The 17,948-nt window shown below is 37.4% G+C and overlaps 1 protein-coding gene across 22 annotated transcripts in view; it reads left to right on the forward strand.

Annotated features, from left to right (window-relative positions):
• Positions 1-17,948, forward strand: part of LOC123674454 (CUGBP Elav-like family member 4) — a 645,081-nt gene that overhangs the window by 616,012 nt on the left and 11,121 nt on the right. For 14 of the 22 annotated variants that reach the window (XM_045609315.1, XM_045609312.1, XM_045609319.1 and 11 more), the window contains 5 exons: positions 6,400-6,543; positions 9,581-9,710; positions 9,985-10,161; positions 11,071-11,196; positions 12,863-12,943. In XM_045609315.1, coding sequence (XP_045465271.1) covers positions 6,400-6,543; positions 9,581-9,710; positions 9,985-10,161; positions 11,071-11,196; positions 12,863-12,943 — 658 coding nt within the window. The remainder of the gene's footprint in view (positions 1-6,399; positions 6,544-9,580; positions 9,711-9,984; positions 10,162-11,070; positions 11,197-12,862; positions 12,944-17,948) is intronic. The other 8 variants (XM_045609301.1, XM_045609303.1, XM_045609304.1 and 5 more) reach the window with 8 other exon arrangements.

The raw sequence follows: 17,948 nt of genomic DNA on the forward strand, positions 1-17,948 counted from the left end.
ATTTAATACCTCGGTAATTCCTTTGAAGGTCCTCTATTAATGTACGTGCTCCGCCGATCGTCGGGCATAACTGTTCACTTTCGAGATTAAATATTTACCCATCTCAAGGGGAAGGCGGGGGATCCCCCCGCCCTGAGGAACGTCTTTCGTTAAAAACTCCCGAGAGTTCATAACCGAAGTTAATTCTCGTACAAATTGAATAAGTCGTCCCATTAAGTGCGCACGACTAAAGTGACCCTGTGGGCTCGATATTAAACATGCATGAGACGCGGGGGTAGCGGGCGGTTACGGGGGTAGAATTCATCCGCCCCGAATTTCCCACGAGCCAGTTGATGTAAATTACGCGGATAGGTATTTTGCCCGCCGCTCACATCCATTCCTGATGCCCGAGCTCTCTATTATTTTTGCGAAAGTTGCTGAGTTGGATTGCTTTCCGAAGTAATCGTTTTCGCGCGAATCAAAAATTCAGCGCGATGGTGCACTCACTTTGTTTCGCCGGGGAAAGTTTCCGTTGAGAGAAAAGATGCAAATGAGGGGAATGGAGAAGTTTGGGGACTGCTGGGGTGTGTAGGCTTCCAGTGTTTTGCTTTTTGGGGAGCCGCGCTTCGTGAAAAATGTTTATCTGTGATACGGAAGAGAATTTGGCGTCTTCGGAGTATAAACAAGTTTATACAATTATAAATTGACTCAGGACCTCAGGTCAATATAAAATTTTTCCGGGGCCTGTACCAGGAAAATTAACCATTATTGATTGGTATGCTTAGCTTAAACGTGGTGAAATAAGCACCAAAAACGTCGAAAGCAGTGAATGCCCAAAAGAGGCTGTCACCGACGAAAAAATGAAAAATGCTCACTAAATAATTTTGAATGACCGTAAAGTGAAGTTGATCGAGATAGCAGACATTATGAAGATATCATCTGATCGTGTACATCATATCATTCACGAATATTTGTAGATGAGAAAGCTGTGTGCAAAATGGGTGCCGCGCGAGCTCAGAATCGATCAAAAGTAACAACGTGGTAATGATTCTGAGCAGTGTTTGAAGCTGTTTAAGTGCAATTAACCTGAATTTTTGCGTCGATTTGTGATAATGGATGAAACATAGCTCCATCATTTCACTCCGGATTCCAATCAACAGTCAGCGGAGTGGACTGCACACGTTGCACCGAATCCAAAGCGAAGAAAAACACAACAGTCAGCTGCCAAGGTTATGGCATCAGTATTCTGGAATGCGCAAGGTATAATATTCATTGATTAGCTCCAAAAGGACCAAACCATCAACAGCGATTATTATATAGCGTTATTGGATCGTCTAAAGGATGAAATCATTAAAGAACGGCTCCATTTGAAGAAAAAGAAGGTGCTGTTTCATCAAGACAATGCGCCGTGTCACAAATCAATTAAACCAATGGCAAAATTACGTGAATTAGGCTTCGAATTGCTTTTGCATTCACCGTATTCGCCAGAACTGGCCCCCAGCGACTTTTTCCTGTTCTCAGACCTCAAAAGAAGGCTCGCTGGAAATGAATATAGCGCCAATGAAGTAGCAATCGCCGAAACTGAGGCCTATTTTGAAGCGAAAGACAAATCGTACTACAAAAATGGTATCGAAAAGTTGGAAGATCGCTATAATCGGTGTATCGCCCTCGAAGACAACTATATTGAATAAAAAATTCGAATTTTGCCAAAAAATGTGTTCTACTGTGGTATACCGGGGAATTTTCAATTTGCCTCTAATAGATAGATATATATATTTGCAGATCATTATCACATCAGGGGAAGTCTAGCAAGCTATTCAACTTAATCCCTGAAGTGATAGAAAATACACAATAAATTTTCCAAAACTTAAAAAATAACCAAAATCCATTTTCAGAATGTACAATACAAGTGTGACTAAGGTATGTTAATACTTATCATAGAATTGTAACAAGTACATACCACTCGTAAAGGTTACTATGTTGACGAATAGAGTTGAATTTTCAAGAAAACAAGTGTTTTCACTCATCAGACCACGAAATTCTCGAGTTAAGTGTCAGAAGAACTGAATTCAGGACTAAATCAAGTGAACTTAAAACGAAAGCGAATGCAACTAGTAAGCGAATTAATTTGTTCGCAAACTAGACCTAAAGGCTTCCATACACACTACGATATAAAAACTGGATATCGCAATTCTTAAAGTATAATTTCTACTATCTTTTTCGAGTCCAGTGTTATATACAACCTTCCCCTACAACCATCCCCAACAACATCGACAATTCCACCTAAACCAACACCTAACGATCGATCAATATCATCCAATCTAGACGACATTTACAGATCCCATCAAGCCCGGGCCGGGCCAAGGAAATGGCTGAATATCAAAGGTAGTTTTTACGCCCGTCGAAAATTACATTCGGGCGGCAAACGCGGTACCGCGGGCGGCGTTGTTCGTTCCGTAATCGGCTTTAGGAAATTAGGGCCACATCGAAAGAACGCGCGGAAGTCGGTTCGAGCGTGGAAACCAATTCCGAAATGGCGGACCAAATCCTGAATAATTCATAATTAGGTTCGGTCCACGAGGGGGGACAGCGTCCCGACGCACGATCCCTAGACCCGGTCCGTTTCGGGCGTCCATCGCGACGTAGCAATGATTGTTCTGGCGACGGGTGATGGATCGCTTGTTGTGGAGGGGGAATTTAGGTTCAGTACGTCATCAAAAAATAGAAATTCGGGGCTTAATCCCCTTTGGTTCATCATGAATAGACTCACGCCTGAACAACGCTTGCAAATAGTGCAATTTTATTTCGAAAGTAATGGTTCTGTGCGGAATACGTATCGCGCACTACGTCCATTAGGGATGAAGCGCACTTCTGGTTGAATGGCTACGTCAACAAACAAAACTGCCGCATTTGAAGTGAAGCTAATCCTCAAGTGTATGTCGACACACCGTTATATCCAGAAAAACTGACTGTTTGGTGCGCTTTATTAGCTGGTGGAATCATTGGTCCGTACTTCTTCAAAAACGATGATGGCCAGAACGTTACAGTCAATGGTGATCGGTATAGAGCCATGATTACTAACTTTTTCATTCCTGAATTGAACAACCATGATGTCCAGGAGCTGTGGTTCCAACAAGACGGCGCAACATGTCACACGCTCGTGCCACAACCGATTTATTGAAAGACACGTTTGGTGACCGCCTAATTTCACGTTTTGGACCTGTGAATTGGCCTTCATTATCTTGTGATTTAACACCGCTAGAGTACTTTCTGTGGGGCTATGTAAAGTCATTGGTCTATGCGGATAAGCCACAAACCTTTGACCATTTGGAAGACAACATTCGACGTGTTATTGCCGATATATGGCCACAAATGTTGAAAAAAGTCATCGAAAATTGGACGTCCAGATTGGACTACATCCGAGCCAGCCGTGGCGGTCATATGCCAGAAATCATATTTAAAATGTAATGCCACAAGATGCGGATAAATAAAATTCATGTCAGTCGAATAATCCATCGTTGTTTTATTGCAATTTAAAGTCCTATAGCTCTAAAAAAACACCCTTTATAAGAAATTCAGAAAACAAATTTCAAGCGCGGCAATCAACGTGAAACAACCGATGACACTAGGAGAGCAAAAGTTGTCAAACCTTGTATTGCAGCAGGTAGATACAGAAAATGATGAATATTCTGCTCATTGTAAATTCCACAATTAGGAAAACTATCGGATTCCATATACTCAAATTTGCATATTCAATCGGGAATCACTCGAATAAATATATTGCATTCAATAAAATATACATTCATGACGATATAGTAAAGTTGTGGATGTGAAAATATATCAAAATCCAACAATGTAATCTTACTATATTGGGGAGATGTAAAAATGGCATTTACTTCCTCTATCTATGTTTATTACTCTATGTGTATTTACTTCTGGCACATTTTTCATGAATTTTCTATGGTTCTGGTGATGTAATAAACATGGAATTTTGCACGGGGCTTGAAATTGTCATTTTACATTTAGATGCAAATTTTCTTTTCGATAAAACCTGAAATTTTCAAATTGACTGAAAAACAAAATTTTGAACGGAACCCCTAGTCAGATTCTGCCAATTAACGAACTCAAATCTGGTGAATTACTGACGTTGTAACAAATTTATAAGAGAGATCTGCTCGAAAAACGAGTTACCACAAATCAATAAAAAAAATTGAATGTGTGCGATTAAAAAGTTTGCTAATAAAAAATAAAACTCAATTTGAAGGACCTCAAACCGGAACACCTCGAATTAAACCAAGAAACAAAACTGCTTCAGAGATGCTAATTAATGAATATACACCGAGGAAGTAAGTCGACGGTTGTGCATCCGACCCCCTCGAATTTACTTTAATTTCGGCTCCTCGGCGGCTACAAATCCCCAATTTCTCCGAAATTGCATGGGAACATTCTCAAGTAAATGCCTGGGACCATCTTATATCCAGGCCCAGTGTCGGAACTCCGGAATTCTCCTAACTTTTAATCAATTATATTATTGCCCAGAAAATGCTATTTCCTTGTTTGCGCGATATTATTGAAAGTTATGTTTCGGACGTGACAGAACTGGTGATGGTCTCAGAATGAGGATGGAATATATGATTCGTTTCCGCGTTGAAAGTTCTCTGCTGAGAATAAGTATACGCTTACACGAGAAGGCAGCGACAATTTTTAACTTTCATTATTTCAAAGATGATTTAAGTTTATGATTCCGTTGTCGTTCTAAAAAAGAAAGGTGAGCTTAAAGACCATATAAACCTTTTGTTATGGATCGTCTATATTGTTTTATATTTTCGAATACATTATTCAATTCAAAATTTGATATTACGATCGAACAGCAATTGGCGCCCAACGTGGGGCACCAATTATTATGGATCGTCGTTATTGTTTTATATTTTCGAATAGATTATTCAATTTAAAATTTGATATAACGATCCAATAACAATTGGCGCCCAACGTGGGGCACCAATTGTTATGGATCGTCAATATTGTTTTATATATTCGAATAGATTATTTAATTTGAAATTCCTTCTTTGTTATTGGATCGTGATATCAAATTTTAAATTGAAGAATCTATTCGAAAATTAAAACAATATAGACGATCCATAACATTATATGCGGTTATGCTGTCTTCAAGGGTGCCATTGGCGCATGAATGAAATAGCACGAACCTCCTCACTTCATGCAGTATGGTCCTAATTTTTTTTTATGTTTTACTCGAATTTTCTAAAGTTCTGATGCCGTTATTGACTCGAAATGTTGTACGAAGCTTTGAATGGGTATTCAATATTATTGTGAAGAAATATTCAGTTTTTCTTTTTCTATTTCTTGAATTTACATACGAAATTGCGTGAAAGTTAAAATGGTTATTCTTCATACAAATCTTCAGTAATAACTCAATTTCGCCCTTGTCAACGCTGATTTGACGTTTATCTACATCAGAATTCATTCCTCATTATATTAACTAACTAATGGTCATAGCAACACTAATATTTGTAACTGTTCTTTGGCGCGGTAATGGCTTCATGAAATATCATTAACTTAATTAAAACTACCCTACTCTCAAAGGGTATGGATGTTTATTACCCGATGACGACATAAGACTAATTATCTAGAGGCATAGGTTGGGTGATCATATAATTTATCAACATGATATCCCTGCATTTTTATAGAACTTATTGGTTTTTGTTCTATACTATAGGGTGTATCTGGAAAATTGAACTTTATTATCGTCATTTTCAAGCTTCATTTTCTAGTTATACAGAGCGATTTGAAATGACTGGATAGATTTTCTTTTTGTGTTGTTTTCTCATTGTCAATTCCAATTCGAAACTTGGTTCAATCTGGAGGTGACAGGAATCTCACAACTAAGCAGCTTAACACCAAACTCATGAAGTTTGTAACGTAGGGAACTTTTCATTCTCTAGATGAATTTGATGATACGATGATGGATGACACGGATTTTCATGAATGTTTATTCATTGTCTATTTGTTATTTTAACATATTCCAGCACCCCACAGCTAGGATTTATGAATTTGTATCAAATGTAATGTGCATACATTTCTTGAGCTGTGTAAAAGATTGTACTGTAACTCACCAATAAAGTATTTATCTAAAGCTTCATATCATCAAAATCATGTATGTCTCAGAAACAGAAGTGGGTATTCTGGGATTACTCAAACACTGTAAGATCCAATGATTTGAAACAAGTCCAATTGCGTTGACAATTGGGAAAATCACTTTAGGGTGCTTTGAAGCGTGACCTTCAAGGTTAAAGGTCAAGGTTGAAAAATCTGAAAAGAAACCGCGTAACAAAAAATTAGTTTGATTATTGTTCAACTTCGAGTCTGTAAAAGGTAACAACTAAAAAATCTTTTTTTTTCCAGGGAGCTTCTTCCAGCTTAGTAGTAAAGTTTGCAGATACAGAAAAAGAACGCCAACTAAGACGTATGCAGCAAATGGCCGGAAACATGAGTCTTCTCAACCCATTCGTGTTCAATCAGTTCGGTGCTTATGGAGCTTACGCACAGGTAAATATCGCCCCCTCTCTCATTCAGAAAACCCTTCTTCCCTACACCGCCGTCTTGACGGAAAATCTCTGCTCACTATATTCGACAAAATGTACAGAGTCTAATTTCAGCCGAGCGGGGAGAAGAGCGAATATCAAACGACTTTTAATAATGTCTGAATATTCATCCGCATAGCCCGCTTTATTGAAAAAGAATATAATTGACATTCTGTGCTCGAGAGGAAATATCTCGCTGCTCTTCCCGCGCTTCTTATTCCGCCATGTTATTCAAATATCGTGCTCGGGTCTCCATTAAACATCGTTTACATGGATGTGCATTCATTTCGATCCGTTTTATTAATCTCGAATTAATTTTCCGACAAAACATCGAAGTTTCCGCTTGGGCGTGCTCGCTTTCCGTGTCCTTGGGCTGAAGATGTGGACTTTTGTCGTTATTTTTATTATGGAAATAAGAGGTTGGCAGTAATGGAATATTTAACTTTTTTTTTAGTGAATGATGTTTTCAGTGGTTTAGAATCAAAGGAGAATACGCTCTATTAGTGATGACGTCGCACACCGCCATTTTAGTTCTCCTGTCAGTGTTCGGAATCCAAACAAACAAATTGTCATTCAAATGAGTACGTTGTCGTTGAAAAATTGGCTTATTTTGATAAATAAGATTATTTAAGGAACGATTTCACTATTAATTGATAGACAGAAGGCACGAGATTAATGCCAGTAAGTTCGAACTTGAAGTTCAACTTATAAAAATGGCTTTTTACAAAATCTGGGGAATGATACAGGACTCAAACTTACTTGTATCAACCTCGTTCCTTCTGGCTATCAATTAATGCTGAAATCGTTCCTCAAATACTCTTGTTTATAAAAATAAGCCAATTCCTTCAACGACACCGTACTAATTTGAATGACAATTTATTTGTTTGGATTCCGAACACTGACAGGAGAACCAAAAATGGCGGTGTGTAAATAGAGCGTATTTCGTCATTTCATCTTACTGAAAGTGATCGAATTTGTCAATTGTTGAAATCTGTAGAGGATTTAGAGAAGATCCGAGAAAACGGTTCGAATGATTTTCTTATCGGATTGAAAGACACTAGCAATAAGAAAGAGAAAGGGATGTATCAACCGATACGCTTCATCCTATAATCTATTCAAATGTATGTATGAATACAATTTTGTCATATTTATATTAACAGAACTATAGGAGTTGAAAAAAACTGATTATACATTTATGATTCGAAGTATTGTTCATCGCTAGCCACTAATTCGGGAAGCGTACGAATCCCGCGTTGAAAAAACTGGTCATCTATTTGTGTTATTGTGAAAGTCCAAGGAAGCAATGTCTGGAGAATAACATCTTTCGATTTCAACTCGTACGGCACCCAATTTCCTTGTTTCTAAATTATTCACATGACTTTCAGGCATTTTGAAGTGGATTGTTGCGTCATTCCTAATGATCGTGCCAATTCTTGTTGCGTTTGACATGAATCTTGATCAAGTAATGCCTCCAAAACTGCATATTCAAAAACCTTCTCCCTTCTACCGCCATGCTGGTCTCCGACGTCAAAATCACCGTACTTGAAGCATTGAAACCACTTTCGGCACGTATAGCGGCCTCCCCATAGGTATTTTAGAGCATTCACTGAGACTCACGCTAAGATTTCTCCATATTGAAGAGGAAATTCAAAACCTCCCGCAAATGACGAGAATTTGACTCGTTGACATGTTTCATCGAGAATAACTTTATGATTCAGACACAAATCGACTAATATTTTGATGGCTTTATATTTACAAATACCTAAGGTTATTGTATGACATCTACGATCTATTTATTTCCACTACCACTTACCCTTAAGCCATCTATGGCAAAACGGCGGAAGCAAAGTTGTACAGCAGTACCAAATTCAACAAATGCGAATTTCTAAACATAGGTAAGTCTGGATCGAGATATTGATACAGCACTGGCGGTAACATCTGTGCGCCAGGCTTGGGACTCATGACGTGGCGGGGTATTTCATAAAAATATTCCCTTCAGTCAAAAGATACACAAAATGAGAGCAGTTTATGATCGCCTTGATTGAATTATATCTATGTTGTGAAGTAAAATCGGTAAAACCCCACATCAACAGTATACAGGGTGGCCATTTGAAAACGAAACAGACGAGATTACAGACGAAATAAAGTTTTTCGATAGAAATGCTCGGACAGGTCGATTTCTGTTTCGAGGGGGACAACTTAAGATGTAGGTTACGGACGCATAGCGCTTCAACCCTTGCTACTACAACCCTCACCCCCAAATTTTGAATAGGGAAGATGGGGTGAGTGATACCTCATTTGAAAGGTATTTTTATACTGATTTCAGCACAGTAATTGTTTTTTCATTTTATGCATTAGTTCTCGAAATATTCTTAACTAAGTATTTGAAAATGAAGTGGTGTTTTCATGGCACTTGTAGTGTTTTGTGAAAAATCGACATTTTGAGCTTCAAAACAACCATGACTGTGGCTTCCTTCCTAACTAACTAACGCATAAATATTTCGAGAACTAATGCATAAAATGAAAAAACAATTACTGTGCTGAAATCAGTATAAAAATACCTTTAAATTGAGGTATCACTCACCCCATCTTCCCTATTCAAAAATTGGGGGTGGGGGTTGTAGCAGCAAGGGTTGAAGCGCTAGGCGTCCGTAACCTACATCTTAAGTTGTCTCCCTCGAAACAGAAATCGACCTGTCCGAGCATTTCTATCGAAAAACATTATTTCGTCTGTAATCTCGTCTGTTTCGTTTTCAAATGGCCACCCTGTATGTAACAGCTACCAATAGTTGCTCCAGTCATCAATCAAAATAGTTGTTAATACCTATTAATCAAGTCATGCAATTAACAGCAAGATTGTAGCAAGCAATTCCGTCGTTACGCTTCTTGTCTCATCAGCCAGCGTCTAACGTTACATACACAAACATCAGTCCACCTATCCAGATCCAACCTAACTGACTGACTCGCACTACTCAGTGTTAATTGTTCCTAATTTGTTGCAGCAACAAGCAGCTTTGATGGCTGCAGCTAGTGCACAAGGCACATACATTAATCCAATGGCAGCATTAGCCACGCAAATACCCCACGCTACTATGAACGGAATGACGAACTCCGTTGTACCTCCCACATCTGGTAAGTAGTCATGGAGGAATCAATAAAAATTCATTAAAACGAAATCATTTCTCGAGATACGATTCAACATGGATAAAAAACATCAATTTATATGTTGTTTCGTAATAACCTAACCTGAAAACTGTCAAATGTCACTTATGACAGTATTGCCAACATTCCAAATTGAAAAATCCCTAATTGGATCCCCTTCAGAACGCAGTTAGGAAAGAGAAATCGATATCGACCAGAAAATAACGAGACCTTTCGTAAAACTTGCAGCGTTTTTATTGAGTAGGTGATTATATCCTTACAGAGGTTGGTGGTGGCAACGGACAACCCGTGAACGGAACAATCCCCAGTCTACCGTCCCCCACGATGCCCACATTCAATATGGCGGCACAAACCCCCAACGGCCAACCTGGGGGAAACGAAGGAGTGTACACGAACGGTATGCCCCAGTCCTACCCAGCCCGTAAGTACAATCAATTTTTAAAGCGATATATCGACACGTCACATTATTATTTTTGTTACAATTTCATTCGTTGATTTTTGTTTTAATTTATGTTTGATATGAATTCATTTATTTTCATCAGTCCACTTTTTAAATTCTTTTTATTTCATTCATTGAATTCATTCATCATATCATTTTTATTTCCCTCTTTTTTCGTTTACTTGAATCCCCTTTATTCAAATACTTCATTTAATTACTTTTCAGTTTCAATTTAATTATAATTACATTTCATCCCATATTTTATTCCTTCCAATGATTCAATAATCCCATCGCATATATTGAATTTTATATCTCATATTGTCATTTATTAATTTTTATTCATTTTACATTCATTATTTTCCCTTCATTTTTTGATTTTATATTTTGTCCTTTTATTCATTCACTCTGTAACTGTGTTTCATGGGTTGAGTGTGAGAATAATTGAGTCATAAGAGACATTATATTGCTAACGCAATATGAATCAATATTTAGCCTTATTTTCCTTGATAGGAATGTTGATTTCTTGTCTAAGATAAAATTTTCATTTTGTTATTTCTACTCGAAAAATGCATCATAAAATTTTCATCTTCACCTTTCAACTTGAAATATCATTTAAATTAATTATTTACATTGAATATATTCATCAATTCATTTCACACATTTATTTATATCATTTCTCATTCTTCTATGTATTTAAGCTATTCATTCTATTCATAAATCTATTCATTTTTTATCCATTCATGTTTCCAATTTTTTTCATTCACTGAAACATTTAATCCATTCTGTTCACTATTTATTCCCGAACACATTTACATTTTATTCATTTTCCATTCAAATCCCTTAATTCATTAATTCAAATGAAAATTTATACTTTCTGTTCGTTGTCTCAAGATGACTATCAACTCTATTCGTCTTCAGATGCACTACATTTATCCATATCCGCACAAGGAATGCCAAATGGAGAGCCAGCCTTACAACACGCAGCATATCCAGGCATGCAGCCTTACCCTGGTGTTGGTAAGTTAAATATTACTTTCGCCATTAGCTACTTCATCATAATAAGTGTCAGAAGTGTTTTAAGTGTAGCTTGATATCACTTCAATGTTCAATGTTTACACCATCATGTTGGATGTTGCTTTATATATTTTGTATCTCTCATTAATCTATCAGACAATATTTATATTATACTATGTGCATATCTCCACGTGTTCTAGTTCAACAATCTTCGAACTCAATTCTTTTGTAGATTCGACTCTCATGTCTCTGAATCTTAGGTGAAGAAAAGAAAAATAATATACTAACTGACAAAGAATCTGCAACACCCAAAAGGAGCTGTTTAAATTTGAATTTTTTGGTTCGGGTTTTTCGATCGGGGGATCTGGGCGGCCATGGCAAAAGATTCACATGGGTCGCTTCGAAAATGTTTAAACTAACTCGGGCAACATGAGGTCCGTCATTATCTTGCTGAAATATTGGATACTCGAGCCGGTTAAGGTAGGAGAGAACATATTTCTTGAAGGTAACGCAGTGCTGTCAGGTTACCTCGAATAAAGACAAAATGTGACCTACTTGCATGTGCAATAGCACCCCATACCATAACGCCTACTGTCCGGTCTATATAACGCTCAACATCAAACTGAGGTCCACGTATTTCTCCCCGAAGTCGTCTAACACTTCTTCGGCGATCATGTACACCCAAGGAAAATCGAAATTCATCAAAAAAGACGACCTGATGCCATTCCACATTCCAATGTTGACGTTCTCTGCACCACTGCAATTGTTGCCGGCGATGCTCAGAGATGCCTTCAGAGGTAACACAAGATGGCGTCGATAATGCTGCAGTCCAAAAGACTTTATCCGGCGGTAAACCGTTCGGACAGTAACAGGATGGCCTTGTTCTCCTAACCACTTATCAGCCAAAGATGGAGTTGTCGCAAATCGGTATCTAATGACCATAAGTTTTAGACGTCGATCTTGAACTTCATTTGTGCCCCTTCGACCTCCGATGCCTACTCTTCTTCGATTTTGGACATTATCAAACCACGCATGACAACATCTCATAACAGTAGTTGGATTTCTGTTTGTACAGTTAGCGATTTTTCGAAATGACAACTCCGCCTCCCGTAGGCCAATGATTCGATCTTTTTCAAATTCACTTAGCTGGCGATGAATTCCACGTACTTGTGCTCTAGGCATTTTAACAACAACTAAACATCGACTTTGGATATCCTCGAACAGCTGGATTGTTGTAAAATTTCAAAAACTTGCAAAAAACGACTACAATATTCAAGTAACAAAAATTGTTGAAGAAACATTCATGGTTTTTTCTCCAAATTCAATCATTCACTCCTCGCTATACTATCTATGTTTTACCGAAAAAAAATTAAAATTTAAACAGCTCCTTCTGTTGCACCAAACTGTTCGATTTTATTTTGATCAATTTTGAAATTTTCCTTCGCGAAAAAGATGTTGCCATTCGAGCCCATCGATGCACGACACTGTAGCAGCTTATAATGAAGGTATTTTCCAGGCCATTGATGAAAATGGCCGTTCCTAATTGCGATAGTTGTTGAGCTGGAACACCATCGTATCAATACCCAAACATGAACATATCAGTTGCATAATTGGCATGTTCGGATGCATCAATTGTTCAGTATGTGTGTGATTCGTTTATATTTGTCAGCAGCTTATCCCGCCGTTTATGGCCAATTCCCACAGGCCATTCCGCAGCCAATGTCGGCCGTAGCCCCCGCACAAAGAGAAGGTAAGATCTAATAAAATTCACCTAAACATTGTTAAATGATGTAGAAGGTTCGGCTTCTGAAATATAGATTTTTTTGGGCAGTGTCGGCTTTTTCATCTGCCCAATTTAAATTCTTCTTCCAAATCTACGATTTCTGTTATTTATACGCAACAATAAACCTTTCGAATTGACGAATTTTCACTGACAATTTCCTCTTTCAAATCGCACTGAATATTGCAACCTAAGGTGTCATCTAAAGAGTGTTTTTTTTAGAGCTATAGCACTTTAGATTGCAATAAAACAACGATGGATTATTCGATTGACATGAATTTCATTTATCCGCAAGATAATCTTGTGCCATTACATTTTAAATATGATTTCTGGCATATGACCGCCACGGCTGGCTCGGATGTAGTCCAATCTGGACGTCCAATTTTCGATGACTTTTTACAACATTTGTGGCCGTATATCGGCAATAATACGGCGAATGTTGTCTTCCAAATGGTCAAGGGTTTGTGGCTTATCCGCATAGACCAATGACTTTACATAGCTCCACAGAAAGTAGTCTAGCGGTGTTAAATCACAAGATCTTGGAGGCCAATTCACAGGTCCAAAACGTGAAATTAGGCGGTCACCAAACGTGCCTTTCAATACATTGATTGTGTCACGAGCTGTGTGACATGTTGCGCCGTCTTGTTGAAACCACAGCTCCTGGACATCATGGTTGTTCAATTCAGAAATAAAACAGTTAGTAATCATGGCTCTATACCGATCACCATTGACTGTAACGTTCTGGCAATCATCGTTTTTGAAGATGTACGGACCAATGATTCCATCAGCCCATAAATCGCACCAAACAGTCAGTTTTTCTGATGTAACGGTGTTTCGACATACACTTGAGAATTAGCTTCACTCCAAATGCGACAGTTGTTGACGTAGCCATTCAACCAGAGGTGCGCTTCATCGCTAAACAAAATTCGCTTATGAAAATCGGGAACAACGGCAATCTAAAAATTGCACTATTTGCAAGCGTTGTTCAGGCGTGAGTCTATTCATGATGAATTGCCAAGCCAAACTGAGAATAAATCACTTGAAGCTGTTAAATCGGTTGCCATCTTGAACAGTAATGCCAACTTAAAGTTATATACCTCGAAAAAAACACCCTTTAGTTACCACCTAGTGATCTAGCTATAAGGAAGATGACTCCTACAAATTACTACTGTGAATTTCATCATTACTAGATTAGATTAGATCTAATTAAGGATCTAATGGTCTACCAGAGCTATTCTTTCCATAACGTGATTTACAGCTCGCCTTCCAGTTCCAGAATTCAAACGAACTCCAATATCTGGGATGGCTTCAATGAGGCCAATTTCTCACTTCTACAAGTTTCGTGTCCAAAGCAAGTTTTGCGTTTGCTAGTGATGACGAGGCATTATGTCACCAGGTGATCTGGAGTTTCTTCCTCCTCTCCACAGAATCTACACTCGTCATTTTCTGTTAGACCTATTCTCATGAGGTGTTTCCTAAGGCGACAAGGCCCTGTGGGGAATCCAGTGAAGGGTTGTAGCATATTCTACTAAGACCCAGATGCTTCTTGGATCTCGTAGAGTCAAAGTTTTGAAGAAACTTTTTGGAGTGATCCAAACCAGGAAGATTTCGCCAGCGTATTTCTCTTTCGGTTTCTTCCTTCTCCTTAACTCTTTCTTGTAGGTATATTTGTCTTTACCACAGAAAAATTCCGGGCCGATGAAAGGAGTTTGTGCTTCTTTTCTGGAAAGTGATCTTCATTTTCAACTAGACTGAACTGAAGTTTCACCGTTATGAAAGCCTTTGAAATACAAAAATACATCTACAACATTTAATAGCAAACAATTCGAAACTGGGATGAGATTCTTCAAATCTACTTAAATTCTAGGAATGAAAAATTTCGAATATTACATCCACAAAGTATGTCTATGGTTAAACCCCTCTCAGATATTTATATCATATTTTTCAACAAATAGGTTTGAAATTTTCCACTGAAGAATCTCTTTATAGCAAATAACGAAGTGAACCAACACGATATTTTGAATCTTTCAAACCACTATCATCTCAAATATCAAATGTACCACATATCGTGGAAAAAACTGTGAAGCGGTTGAATATCCCTAAAAATATCTCAATTTCCCCCAGTTTCTCAGCACATGGGGTCACTTCCCATAAACTGAATGCATGGGGTCCCAAAGCAATATCGTATTTTTCCCCAACAATACGACGAACCTAGATATTCTATCCAAAATAATGCAGTAAATTCACTCTGGTATTTTTTCTACCGTGAACCTAGAGAAAAGAGCCGGTGAATTATTATCTAACATAATTTTGCTTCCCAAAATTTGGGTTGCAATGCAGCAATGAATATTTATCAACCATTTTCGTTCGTTAAGAATGATTTCATTTTCGAGCAAATGCAAATGCTCTCGAAACTATTTTGTTTGGCAATTTCATGTTTTATGCATGGTGATCCCATCATTTGAACTACCCACGGGGTTATATCAGAAAATCAAGGAATTGGATGCGAAAATATATTTTTTTAGTATCGTGAAGAATATCCGAAATTTTTTTGTTATTATTTTCCCTTCTTTATATCGTATTAACTTGAAATATTATTCCATAATTGTTTTTCGATTAAATAGCGAGAAATTGATTTTCCAATTTTGCCAAGAAGTTAAATGATTGAAATTCGTCTAGATTTTCAAGAAAAGTTGGACACATTTGAAATGTTCAGCTCATCGAGAGGAGTTTTCAGTCTGAATAGCTTCAACAGTTGATGCAAGCTAGAATTTTATGTCGAATTTAGGCCTACGTCGAAATAATCCAGCAGAAGTCATTAGCACCCCCCTAATAATACCTCATTCATATCAAATGTCAAAAAATGGCTCAAGGAGAGAAATATTCAATTCTCAAATGATGATTTATCGAGTATTGAAATGATTAAATTATTCCCTCAGGGTTCAGTTCTGGGGCCTCTATTGTTTCAGCTCTTCGTTAACTATTGGCCAAAATATATTCTTTTTTGCAGTTATGAAACCAGGCATGAAAATAATTCATGTATTTCTAGACATCATATAGTTGAGTACAAGTCAACACCTATTTTATTGGAGTCAAACTATATAACCACTTGAACTATAAAATTCAATCAATGAAACTTAGACATTTCAAAGATGTAGTTAAATATTTGTAAATTGATGTACTGTATTTGAGTAGTTCATATTTGTGTCTGACAAGATTAAGAAGTTATTAGTAAAATTATCATCATTGTTATTTCAACTCTATTTTCAATGCGGTATGGCGCAGAATACGGTCCTGCATTCCCGAAGCACTAAAGGTGATAACAACACGTATAAAAGCGTTCAGATGATCGGAATAGGTCTATATTTCCACTTTCAAATTGTCCTCCACTTATTGCTCCTTTCAATTTTTAACGTACATGCGCGCCTGCTACGTGGAGAGATAAAAAAGCTCTTTCCTGTTTACGTTCACGATATTATAAAGCTCCAACCGTGACATTCCAGATGCAGAATATGGAGCCTCCCGTTTTTACGATCATATTCCAATTCTCTGCATTGGTTTTATTTCCTCAATTAAAAGTAGAGACGCGACGAAAGAAATCTCGTTAATGCTTAAAGTGGGAAAATGTGGTCGAGTAAAATTTTCATTTTCATGGTCTGAATAAATAATTCATTTCGCTTCGGAGAGGAAGGTGCTTTTATATTTCATTTATGTCGAGATTTTCATGGCCTCCGCCATTCTTGAGTAAACTGGAATCTATACGTGATTTGAATGCCAAAGTGGGTTTGTTTGTTTTTTCGTCGTCTTTTCAGAACTCTGGAGAACGACTTTGTTGTTGCGCAAAGTTGAACTCGATTAATTGATACAATAATAACACGAGCATCGTGAACCATCATTTCCTATGTTGTTCCATTCCTGAGGAAGTTTTCTGAAATGTTTCTGCCGAAAATATTTTCATTTTTCTGCAAAAATACAATAGTGTCCGAGGAAAGTTCTGGTCGGTAGATTAACGAATTTTTGCGCCCTTGTTCCAGGAGGACAAAAGGCTTTCATTCTGCTCAAAAATCTATAATTTTTCAATTTTGAGCTGAGAGGTTTTGGATCACTGATAACTCTAGGTGGAGATTCGAAATTTTTTAGGGTCGATCTAGGATGCGAATGTCTCTGTTGAATTTGTTAATATAGAATTTTGTTTTTCTACAAGCCTGCGCTTTCAATTCGAAGGTTTGAGAGTTTAACTGGGGTTTCGAGACGGTGTCAAAGGGGGTCTTATTCTTGTTATTTTTGCTCTAGATGGTCCCGTTTATCGGCTGTGTTTTTGTATACCCACATACCTGGATTCTTAGCGGAAGGACTATATCTATATTTAGGAATTTGTTGTAATAATGGAACGAATATTCAAACTCACCGTTAGTTACGTCATTGGAAGATTCATATTTTTTTGCATTGTGATGTGATATATCCGTCAAATTTCATAGAACTTTCATATTCGTTGATGAAGTGATTCATCCGGAAATTAAGCAATGTAACTTCCACATCGGTCAATTAATCAAGTTTTTTCAGATTTGAGAAATCTGTAAGCACAGAACGGATTTATTTGTTACGAATTTTTTTGGTTGTTTACAGGGATGGTCGAAAAAATATCAAGAAAGACGTATTTAAATTTTTTCTAGTTCATGACGAGACAACCCAGCAAATTTCATAATTTCAATGAAAAATTTGAATGCATAATCTCTTTCTTTCTTGATTTGGTGGCGATGTATGATATCATATATTGAATGAGGTAAAATCGAACCTTTCTAGCATGCATTTATTATTTTCATATTATTTTTCGTTCCCAAAAGGAAATTGTTCCAATATGTTGAAGAAAAGCATTGTGTTGAATATATTACGGCATTATATGTCCTCGTGGCATGTCGCAGACCAGGAAGTTTTGACTTTGTTGAAGCAAAAATCTACAAGCGAAATTCCATTA

The sequence above is a fragment of the Harmonia axyridis genome, chromosome 3, assembly GCF_914767665.1.
Source record: "Harmonia axyridis chromosome 3, icHarAxyr1.1, whole genome shotgun sequence".
NCBI lineage: Eukaryota > Metazoa > Arthropoda > Insecta > Coleoptera > Coccinellidae > Harmonia > Harmonia axyridis.